At 51.0% G+C, this 12,173-nt stretch overlaps 1 protein-coding gene across 3 annotated transcripts in view; it reads right to left on the minus strand.

Moving 5' to 3' along the window:
* The window catches only part of RPH3A (rabphilin 3A), an 85,278-nt gene that overhangs the window by 22,221 nt on the left and 50,884 nt on the right, over nt 1-12,173 (minus strand). For all 3 annotated transcript variants that reach the window (XM_045534788.1, XM_045534787.1, XM_045534786.1), the window contains 3 exons: nt 3,982-4,111; nt 2,620-2,706; nt 890-1,055 (listed from right to left, as the gene is read on the minus strand). In XM_045534788.1, coding sequence (XP_045390744.1) covers nt 890-1,055; nt 2,620-2,706; nt 3,982-4,111 — 383 coding nt within the window. The remainder of the gene's footprint in view (nt 1-889; nt 1,056-2,619; nt 2,707-3,981; nt 4,112-12,173) is intronic.

Here is a 12,173-nt window from a genome sequence, read left to right on the forward strand (position 1 = left end):
AGTTAAGCTACACAATCTTCTCAGCCTAGAGGGGGTGAGGCTTAACCAGGAAGAAGGATCTTTTAGGGGTGGAGACTGGGGATTCCTCAGGAATGCAGTGTATCTTGCCAACGTGGCGATTCTTTGCAATGACTAGAAATTGCTCATGCCTTTGTCAGGAAGAAAGCATTTGTTGAATGCCTTTTGGGTGCCAGGCACTGTGCTAAATGCCTTGAGATGACATCTTATATCCAACAGAGTTGGACATTTTAATTTTGGAGACCTCTAACTATAACCTTCCTTTCAGAAGCAGCGTTTTCACTTGACTCCAGAACTGTCATTTAGACCAAATTTTATCACTTAGGGTCAATTGAAATTATTGCAAGAACTTTATCTGGCCAGCCCTAGTGGTCTAATCAAATCAGAATGTGTTTTCATTGTGGTTGCTTTTTTTTTTTTTTTCCTTTTTACTGTTTCACTTCTCCCTTTTTATCATCATTTGAATAATTAATAATAATACTTGGATAATAGTGATAACATCAATAGTAGTGGTAATTTTCTTTTACCAACGTCCTTTCCATTCATCTTTCACTTTTATTATTTTGGTGAGGGGAGTCCCTCAGTCCCTAATTTTAATTTCTGCCTCTGTTGTACTACTAAGTATTCCACCAGGGATGACAACAAAGCCTCTTCGCAGCTTGGCATTGCTGGAAAGTTCCCTGTGCAACCCTTCTGATAAGGGTGTATAATGGGTTGTGAAGGGGACACGAGAGTCCTAGACCCAAGTCCAGAGGCTGACTGTCCACCAGCTGGGTGGAAACATAGACATGGTGGCATCAGGACTTCCTTCAGGTAGACCAGTTCGCCAACCTCTGTCCTTGGTGCTGAAAGAAGAACTGTCTTGTCCTACCTCGAGCTGGAGCCCGGACAGCGGGCTTGGGCTCAGGGGCGGGCTGCTCGGGGACAGCAGGCTCGCTGACGGGCTGCTGGGGCTTGCTCTTCTTTATAGGCATGGGCTGCGGGAGGACCTGTTTGGGGAAACCTTTGAAGAACCACGCTCCAGAGCGCTTCCACACCTGGAAGGACAGGAAAGGGTTGAAGATGTGGCAGCCGAGCACATTGCACCTGCCTTCATGTTGTTGACTGTTACATTTGCTCCCTGCCTACAGCTCACTGACACAGCGGCCAGCACGCTTTTCTCACCAGTACCCAGCCTTGCACAGTTCATATTTATCCTGTGCACTGGCCCTGAAAACTCAATAGAAAGGGTTTGGGTGTGCCCATTTTGTTGATGGAGAAAGCTGAATATCAGAAATGTTAAGGACCCATCCAACAGTACACAGCTGGAGCATGGAAGGACGAGAACTCAACACCAAGTCTCGCATCGCTTAAATGTGGTGTGCTCTCCACGGCACTGGTTGTTGGAAAGAGGGTGAGCTACCCACAACTTCCCGAAGACCTGTGGCCTTCCTCCCGGCCCTGTGGGTTGGAACAGGGCAGCACACTTAGGATAATGTGCTGAACATCTTCCACTGCCCCTCAATCCATTCTCCACCCTGCTCTGTGCCCCGGGAGGCTGCCAGTATAGACTGCAGTAACTGGACTTCCTTGACCTCTGACTGCAGGCTTATGCGGTCAGAAGCACCCGCAGGAGTCTGCAGCAAGGAAGAGGATGCGATTGTGGCATTTATTTCCCTGGCTTCCTCCCCGCTAGTCAGACAGCGACTGTACGCCTGTTGGGCTACACCTTCCTTCCCGCCTGGTAGCGGCTCACACCTCCATCCCTTCGGACTTAGGAGGGGTAACAGCAGCCCTGCTTTTGCTGGTGATGAGGTGACACCAACCCTCGCTGATTTCCCTTAGCTGTACCCAGAACTTTGTAAGTAACACTTTTCATCAAACTCTTGGTTACCCCATTGAAGGGTGCCACCTGCTTCCTGCCAGGCCCCTGACTGATGCTGAGGAGAACCTGGCCACCAACACACAGTCCCAAAGCCAGGCATCTGCAGCAGGGGGTGAGTGGTGCAGGAATTAGGAGAAGGAGAAAGAACTTTGTTGGCGTAAAATGAGTAGCAAGCAGGGCGTGGAAGAGAAGGCTGCCATGGGAGAAAGAAAGAGAGACAAAGTAAAGAGAAAGTATAGAGAAAAAGGTGTGCAGAGCACAAGCAAACAAGAGAATGAGGAGCAGGAAGGAAAAGGCAATAAAGACGAGGGGAAGAAAAGAGCTTAAATGAGAGGAAGAGTGTGAGGAAGGAAGAATGAGTGGAGATAAGACATGGAACGGAGGGAAAGAGGAAGGAAAGATGGTGGCAGAGGGAGACCCAGAAGGGGAGAAATGGGGACGAGGGAAGAACAGAGGCCACAGGGCAGTGGACAGAGAGGGAGGAAGGAAGGGAAAGAAGGAAGAGAAAAGACAGAGAAGCAGAGGAGGAGAAAAGAAATTCACCCGAACACTCAGAGGTCATCCTGCCAGTGTGCACGCTGAGCTGGTTCCTTTCCCACCAATCCCTTAAGACACAAAACCTGCGACAGGACCCCCAGCCTCCAAGTACCACCCTGTTGCCCTGATTCCAGGGAGGGAAAGAAAGCTGGCCCAGAAGGGAGGGTGCTCCAGGGCCAGGATGGGACCATGCCACTCACCTCTCTCTGCTCGATGCAGATTTTGCAGAGCCACACAGAATGCAGGCGGTTTTTGGAGGTCTCCACCCCACACTTGGTGCAGACATTCTGGGGACAAAACAGCCCAACATATACTCAGGTGAGCTATCCTCTGAGATGCCAGGGGTTGGAGAAAGGGGCAGGAGGGGTGACGATAGATTCCCCCCTTCTCTCGGTGGATGTAAGATCCAGAATTCCTCTCCCTTCCTCACACGGCCTTCCATGAGCAAGGCCGGTGAGAACGAAGTTCCAATTTGAGTCTTATTTCCAAGAACAAGAACTTGAGTCATTTCTAAGCACTGGGTGAAGGAATTCCCCAAGAGTCCCATGGGATCTGAGTTTTCAGCATCCACACGGAAGAGATCATTGACAAAATTTTTAAAGAGGAAAGGCCATATATCCATTTTTGTTTATTAATTTATTTCTTCTTTATCTGCAAAATGGATCTGAGACAACCTAAACTATGACTAGAAGTTCAACTCCCCAAGGAGAACGAAGTTAATCTGGGTAAACGTCATGATTGTGTAATGGAGCATTATATTTTGGGGTGAGTTTCCTGGAAATCAAATAGGAAAACTTAATAGGTTACGAAATTATCACTCTCTGGTTGACTGCAGCATGCAAGGTTTTATGTTTGTTTGTTTGTTTGTTTGTTTGTTTGTTTGTTTGTTTTGAGTGATAAGCTTTTCCTGATATTTCATTCTAAATGTTAAATGGGACATCAAGCAGGAGATGCCAAGTGACATTATAGATGTCTCCCGCTGGGTTATTCACCTGAATTCCTTGGAGTCACGCAGACCCCAAAATAGTTGCATCTTTGCCCTAGAATTGCCAGGTGCAGATAATTTGAGGAGGAGGCAGAGGGTGAAGAGAGCACAGGAAGACTCCCCTTCAAGAACAGCTGCTCTCAAAGCTAAGTGATGCTAACCTGGCTGGATAGAGGCTTTCTAAGTCTCTTGTACCAGGGCACCAGAATGCTGAAAGCATTTCCACACACACACATGTATAAACGTGTACCTAGCATGCTCTTTAAACTGACACAGAACTTGCTAAGCCACAACAGGATACCTGCAGGCTCAACCATAGCTCCTGTCCTACCTCATCCTGGGTGGAGCTCAGCTCTAAGGGGCTGGAAGGATCAGAGTGTCTTCCAAGGAAGAACCAGGGTCAGAGGAACCTTGGAAGACAGTTGGGCATGGGGGCATTCCAGGAGCAAATCATATCCTGGCAACTAATCTTCAGGATCCAAGCTGCATCCCCAAGACCCAGGGCCACCCAAAGCTAGAGCCTGGGACCAGCCCCTCTGCAGGTGCGAGCAAGGAAGGAGGGAGAAGGTGATGGTACCTTCTTACAGTCCTCACACACCACACAGGCCGAGCCCAGCATCCCTAGCTGTTCTCCACACAGTATGCAGCGGTTCACCCCGTCCCCAGCCACGTTCTTCCTCATGGTCTCCAGGCGGTCCACCAGGCGCCTGGAAGCAGAGACAGGGGAACAGGGACCTCGTGGGACTGGGGACCACCAACATGACCCACAGTGTCAGGCTGATGGGCTTCACCTCTTCCGAGCCAAAGTCTTGAGCATGTATGTGATGGTAATTGTGGACTCTTCCCCAGAAAGAGACACATGTACGTAAAATCCTGATGCATTTTCAGAACATCAGAGACCTGCTCCCATAACCCTCAAAGGCCATCCATCCTACTGAGTTCAGATCAAGAACCTGATCTAGTCCTTTCTAGCTCATGACACTTCTTCCCGGGAAACTGCCTTCTGAGCTCTAGATCTGTTTATCTGACTGTCTACATTGCGCCTTCACTTGGATATCTTACAGGCATCTCAAACTTACGCTTTCAAGCCAAACTCTTCATCTCAGCTGCTCCTCTGCCCCCACCCCAAGCAAACCTGCCTCCCAGTCTCAGGAAATGTCTCCACCATCCACTCACCAGAAACACGGGGGCCTTCCCTGGCTCCCTTCCTCCCTTGACATTCAATGACCCAACCCAATCACCAAATCCTGTTGCATCTACCTCCCTGCAGTTTCTGGAATCCACCTGCTTCTCCCATCTTCACCCCAGCCAAACCACCGCCATCTCTGTTTTGGGTGCCTGCAGTGATCTCTCTGCAGGGCCCCTGCTTTCATTCATGTCTGTCCATAATTTGTTCTCCCTGCCACAGTCATAGTGACATTTCTAAAACATAAATTGGATCCCGTCGCCTCCCACCCCGCTTTGAAACCTTTTGTTGATTGCTGTTATAATACATGCGGCTTCCACGACCCTACGTGGTCTGGCCCCAGGTGAAACCCTGAATGTTTTCTCCCTCTTGGTCTCACATTCAGTGGCTTAGTGCATTGGTCCTCTGAGTGTGGTCCCCAGGCAAGCAGGACCAGCATCACCTGGGAACTTGTGAATCAGAAATTCTGGGTGTGGGGCCCAGCAGTCTGTGCTTGACCCAGCCCTCCAGGTGACTCTGACGCGTGGGCCAGTTTGAGAACCACTGCACTAGTCACACTGGCCTTTCAGTTCCAGTTCTCCCGTCTGCCTCAGTGCTACTGCATATTCTGTTCCTTGTGCCTGGAATACACCCCCGCACATGCATTTGTCATCTCTCTCTCTCTCTCTCTCTCTCTGTTGCATACACAAACACACACACACACACACACACACACAGTCTTATACTTTCCTTGTCTAGAGTCCACTCATCCTTCAGAATGGCACTTTCTCTGACCCCCCATTTACTCTGATAGCCACCCTATACTTCGTCCTAGCACTTGCCACATTTGTCAGTGACTGTGAGATTACCTGCATTATGCAATTAGCTGATTGTGGAACAATCTCTGGCTCCCTCTGGACTATGAGTTCCCCCGGGCCAGGGACCTTCCTTGTCCTGTTCCCTGCTGTGTGGCCGGGGCCAGATCAGTCCCTGGTCTGTAGTGGGCATTCGTGCAGGATGGCTGAATGAATGAATGAATGAATGAATGAGGGCGGCTCCCTCCCCATACTTGTATCTAGCAAAAGCAAGCTGCATTGTCACGTGATGCATGAAGCTTACACTTACATAAGTGCTTATTAGCTATCATGCCATTTCACAGGTGAGGAAAGTGAGGCACGAGGATTTAACTGACTTGCCCAAAGTCACACAGCTAGGAAGTGGCAGAGCCAAAACTAGAACCCAAGTTTCACGTGCATTTCCCTCGCACTCCTCAAGTTCAACGTGCATGCCGATGAGACGGGGGTCTTATCAAAAGGCAGATCCTGAAACACCAGGTGTGAGGCGGGGCCTGAAGTGCTGCATGTCTAGAAAGCTCCCAGGTGATGCTACCGACCACACTCTGAATAACAGGGCTGTATGACAATGACACCCGTAGGGCATCCTGCTTCCATCTTGGGGTTTGTTGTTGTTGTCACTTCCCACCAGCTTGAAGTCATCTCCTTGCCCTTCCCTCAAATGAGGACCCATTCTAGACACAGCCAGTGATCCCAGATGCGGCTGGAGTCTGACCACCCCTCCATGGGCTGGTTCCAGCTGTGGAACTCATGGGAGGGGACTTGGGCATCACAGCTCCCAGAGGGGCCGTGGCAGCCCTGCCCAGCAGCCACCTGTTGCAGACCCTCCCCACGGCCCTCCTGCCATCCCTCACAGTGCTCTGACTTGCAGTGTTATAAATAGCAGCTCTCCCTTTGCGTCCCATTTCAGAGAGGAGCCACTTAGCCAGAGGAAGAGCCAGAGGTAGCCTGTAGGCTCCAGAGCCCCCGCCATGACCTGGATTGGACAGGACACCTGGGGAGGCAGGACGTGCAGAGCTGGGGGCAGCATGTTCTTCATGACCCTTCCTCATCTCCCCCGCTCTTCCCATCCCTAGTTTCCCCTGGCAGTTACTCTATAGGATCATGGGAGAGGCAGTACCCGGAGCAAGCCCCAGTGCATGGTCTCAGAACTTACTGTGTGCCAGGCACAGAGACGAGCACTCCACAGGGATTTTCTTAATGACGTCTTCCAGCCCCACTGGAAGCTAAGTGCTATTCTTGTGTCCGTTTACTAAATGAGACAACTGAGGCACAGAGAGGTTAAGTGACTTCCCCAAGTCACACAGCTAGGAAGTGGTGAAAGCTGGGATTCAGACCCAGGCATTCTGGGTCCCGAGTCCCTGTCCTTAGCTGCTACACCACACTACCACACACATGGCCACATGCTGAGCAGAGCCACAGGGACCGTCTTTGAGCAGCCCGACCTCCAACCTGCTCAACACCTCTACCCTTTCCACACCAAGGGGCTCTCCATCATTGCAAGAACCAAGCTGCACACACACGGTCACCCCGGCTGGTGCTGGCCCATCTGCCTCTCACTTCCCTGAGGTTGGGACAAAACACCCAACAGCCGACCCATCACTGTGTTCCCTAAAAAACCCCTCAACACCGAGTTGAGAAATCTGGATGTGAGCCCTGGTGTTTGCCTCTCTGAGCTTCTGCTTGCTCATCGGGAAAACAGGAGGCGTTGGGTTACATTGGTGGTTGTCAAACTGTGCTATGTGGCACCCCAGGGGTTACACAGAGCCAGTTCAGGGCCACCCCTGTGGTTGCGTGGAGGGGGGAGTTGCCACACCCCGTTCCAGAGCATTCCCCATTTATCCCTTTGTTTGGGCTGTGGAGTTAGATCTCCTTTAGAGAGTTGGTTCCAGGGTTTTACGGTTTGAAGTTGACGCCTCCTGATGCCCTTGAATCATAAAATATTAGGAGACAATAAGGTGAGCTATCGGAGGCAGGGGGTGGCGATGGCATGGTCTATGCTCTGCCTTAGTCAGAAAACAGTTCCATTTTGTTCTTCTCACTCTACCATCGGGGGTCCCAAAGCACGGAGACGGAGGGAGGCTTGCGCGGCTCGCTCAGCTGGGGCTGGAATCTCATTCTCTGCTGCAGTAAATCATCTTTGCTTTCCATGAATTCCCACGGCCCCCTGCCTCATGTCAAGCTTTGCCGGCGCACTTAGGAAGAAAGCACTGGGCAGATGATCTAATTCTGAACCGCAGTGTGCTTTGTTATGGAAACTCAGAAGAGATTTTCTGCCTCTTCTTAGTTTTAAAGGCTGCGGATTTGCCCACTGCCTGCAAACCCACACCATAACCTCCCTACCAGATGGCCCGCCCCTCCTACCATTGAACCCTAAATTCCGGAAGGCCCCATTGAACGCACATTGTACTGGGAGTGTCTCATTAGCTTCTTTCAGCGGCAGCAAATGGCACAGAAATGCAGCAGAGTTAGGATCATTCTTCAGATGTCTCAGCCCAGGGAGCCTTGTTATTTGCAAATTCAGCGTGGACCAATAAAGAGGATGGATGTGCAGACCTTCTCCTCCGCGGAAGAGCGGGAACGAGCAGGATGTTCCCTGCAGATGCCCACCGGGGCCCCCTCCCTGTGGCCCCAGATGCGAGAAGAGGCCCCGAACAGCCAAAGATTCGAAACTAGGAAATCAAACTTTGCAGGAAGCTAAGTCAAAATTGGGTCATAGAAGACCACGAGTCACAAATGAGTCTTTATCCTGGTGATAAAACATTCCAGCATCGTCACCCCAGAAGAAATATTTGTTTTTACCAGTCTTGGCAGGAGAGCCCTCCGCGCGTAGGGAAGCTGGTTCCGACTCTCACTGCACGTCAATCAGCCGGCATCAAAAAAACACCAGCGCGTGGGGCCGTGACCTCTCAACCTCAGCTGCGGAGCTAAATAAGCCCGGATATCAGTATTTAAGCAGGCAGGCCCTGTTGAGAGCCACTGCTCGGGGGAATGTTCTTAAAATTTACGGTACATCTAGATCACTTGGAGAGAGCACCCCCCCCCCCCCCCCCGTTCAGAGAATGATCATATGGGGTTGGGGAAAGGCCAGGGAACCTGCCTGTTCTAGTGTCTCGGCTGCTGGTGAATTTCGGGTCACACTTCGAGAAATGCTACAGTAGGAAGGGGAGTCGCAAGGCACATCCCATGGGAAAACGCTCTTCTTACTATGTCAAACGGAAAAAAAACCCAAAAAACCCAGGCTGCAGGATTGTGAGTAGGGCGTGAGTTTGGGTTTGAGACGTACCCACCTGGATACCTTCTTTGTGTGCACTCACAATAAAAGAGAAAATCAGGAAGGAAACACATCAAAATATTCAGTGATTGTCACCAGGTGGCGGGGTTATGGGTAACTTTTATTTCCTTCTTCAATGCCTCCTCTCCTTCTTCCTCATTAAGCACCCAATTAGCTGGACTCGTCTATACTTTCCTAACTTTCTTACAATGAACATGTATTACCTTTGTGTTAGACAAGAAAGAGCATTTTTGAAGACAGACATCGTGTGGGCGAAGGGTTAAAAGACGCGGCGGGATTGAATCCGACCTCTTCTCCAGACAATGACCTTGAAACACCTGTTCGCTGGGTCCCTCCTTCCCAGACTATAATAGGAGGGGTCAGATGAGATGCACCTCGTTTCCTCCGCGGACAGCATTCAGGGATTCTCAGAGGCTGAGGCTGAAACATCCAGATTCCTCCTCCTTTTTTGAAACGGGAGGACCCTCAGGGACTAGGAGTGGACGCGTCCGCACTGGCTGCCTGGCTTTGTTTGCCTGTCCAATGTCTCCACCCTCCTCCCCCCACATTAAGTGCCCAATTAGCTGGACCCTGTAAGTGGCTGTCACTCTTGACTTGTGTCTTTACATGCCTGATTAGCTTTATGATGACTGCTCGTGCCTGGCGTCCAGGGAACATCCATCACCCGGTTGAGTGCTTACGGGGAACTGCGGGTCACTCGGTGAAATGGGGTGGGTGCCTCCCACTCCCCGGGATGCTCCCAGAGTCCCAGAGAGGGCATGTCCCATCCTCTGGGCACCAATGGATGACCTCTGGAGGTGGTGGGAAGTGGATTCCCAACCTGCCATCCAAGTGGAGGCAGATGGGCTATTCATTCGCTGGACACATATTCACAGAGCACCTACTCTAGGCACCGAGCAGACAGTGGGGATCCAGTGTGAGCCAAACAGACGAGGCCCCTGCCCTCACGGAGCTGGCATTCTAGTGAGGGGCTGGGACATTATTTAAATAACCGCACAGATGGCCATGATAATTGTAAGTACGCTGAAGGACAAGTATGGGCAGCTGTGAGAACTCGTGCTGGAGGGACAGGGACAGTCAGGATGGGGCCTCATGGGAGGCGAGGGAACAGCACGTGCAAAAGGACACGGCAGATGCTCAGCACGGCGGGGGGAGAGATGGCGGGGGCCACTCCAGGCGGGGCCTTGAGTCTAAGTGTGACAGGACAGGATTCAAGGGCTGTAAGTGGAGGAGACTCAACTTCCCCCGGTGCAGTGAGAATTTCAGATGCTGTAATGTCCCAGATAGAATGAGGCAGGTGCGTCTCTGGCCTTTCTCTACACATGCGGCTCAACAGGTCTGTTGAAACTACAAGACTGGCCCAAACGGGTCTGACTCAGTGGTGGTAAAAGAGCACATCAGCGGGAGGGCCACGCCGCGCCACTGCACGCCAGCAGGCTTCAAACAGTGGCTCCTGTATCAGTGTCCTGTGGCTGCTGTAACAAGCCACCACCAATGTAGTGGCTTGAGACAATATATGTTTATTACCTTAACAGTTCTGGGGGGCAGACGTCCAACATAGGTTTTGTTGGGTTAACGTCCAGATGTGGACGGGGCTTTGCTCTTTCTGGAGGGTCTGGGGGGGGCGCTGTTCCCAGACTTTTCCAGTCTGGAAGCTGCCTGCATTCTTTAGTTCGTGGCCCCGTTCTCCATTGTCAAAGCCAGCAATCTCGCTGTGACTCTGACCCTCCTGTCCCCTCTCCTAAGACCTCTCCAATGTCATCACAAGGGTCCACTTGGATAATCCAGGATCATCTCCCCATCTCAAGATTCTTAACATAATCACATCTGCAAAGATCCTTTTGCCATTGGAAGTTACATATTTGCAGGGTCCAGGAATTGGGGTGTGGGTGTTTTTGGGAGGCCATTATTCTGCCTGTCACACCCACATTCCTGCCCCATCAGCCACCCAGAACCTGATTTGGGTCTGAATGTATTTTTAGCCTCCTCCGCAGGGCGAGATTTGGGCAATTCCTTCCTGTCTGGCTGTGGATGTCAGACAAGCCAAGCTTTGGCCTCTGCGAGGTTCCAGTCACCTTCTCCAGGGGTAGACTCCCTACACAGGCACACTAGCGTGCACACACACACACACACACACATGCACACACACGCACACGTCTGCACGCACCCACATTTGCCTGGCTGTATATCTGGACTTTGCCATTTCCTGGCTCTGTGACCCCAGAGAAGTTACTTAACGTTTCTGAGCCTCAGTTTCTTCATCTGTAAATTAGAGAAAACAAAGTCCTTACCTTCTAGCATTGTTGCGAAGGTAAAATGAGACAGGGTTTGTAAAATGGTAATACTCAGTACCGGTCGCTGCTACTTATTTTTTCTGGAAGTTTGTGGCTTTTACAACTCCCTGTCCTCACATTTTTTTCCTATGTAACCAGGATGCTATAATCTGCCTGTGACGTCTCTTTCTGAAGCTTTTAAAGGGGCTTCAGTGACTAGAAATCTATAGGACTCATGTACCCATCTCTAAACACAAACACATAAACACACACACAGATGGCACATGCACCCACATATGAATGCATATGCCCCCGGGCACACCTGTAGAGGCATGTGTCCACATGTACTGGTGAGTGTGTACACACACACATGCACATACATACGTGTGTGATCAGAACCTACATGTAAGAACATGCCTCCACATACATGTCTGTACACACTCCGGTCTTGCAGAGCCTTCAGCAGGTAAGGACACGAGCCCAGCGTAGGACTGACAGATGCTTGTTTGTGGAGCTCAGCCTCTCTCAAAAAGCCCACACTGACCTCAGAAACATCCAGGTAACCGCTTTTGAACTTTCCAGTATTGCCGCAGCGTCGCGGTGAAAGTCGAAGAGAAGGCCAGTGGCTGGACAACTGCACAAGGAAGTAGGCTCAGTGTGGCATGCCGCAGAGCCCCGGGGTGATGGGTTTGTGTGCCAGTGCCCCAATCAGCAGGGAAAATGACTAAAAGCTGGGGCTCCACCAATCGATGGGATGGGGCCAGAGCAGTTGCCTTTAGAAGCAGCAGTTGACCACGATTTCACAACAATTCATAAAACACAGCAAAGTGGATGCAATGCCACGTGGTCTCTCTCTGCTCTGTGTGTGTGTCTCTCTCTCACACACCATCAATTCCAGAATCATGCCACTCACGCCGTACCTCACCCTAATTGCCAAGTGGGGGGATATTACTGTTGGGTTTATTACACTTGGCACCCTCTGAAGTCAAGATCGGACCATCTGCTGTGAACGGGGAAATGGCTGCCCTGACGCTGGCCCGAGGCTCTGATGCCAGGGTCTCTCAGGAACCTGTCCTTAAATGACTGAGCTGCCCCATAATGAAGCTGCGCGGCTGGCACGCAGGGCATGTGCGTTTCAGACTCATTAATTCTCACTGTTGTTCATCACTGTCACCACCCAGG

This window comes from Lemur catta, chromosome 21 (genome assembly GCF_020740605.2).
Source record: "Lemur catta isolate mLemCat1 chromosome 21, mLemCat1.pri, whole genome shotgun sequence".
NCBI lineage: Eukaryota > Metazoa > Chordata > Mammalia > Primates > Lemuridae > Lemur > Lemur catta.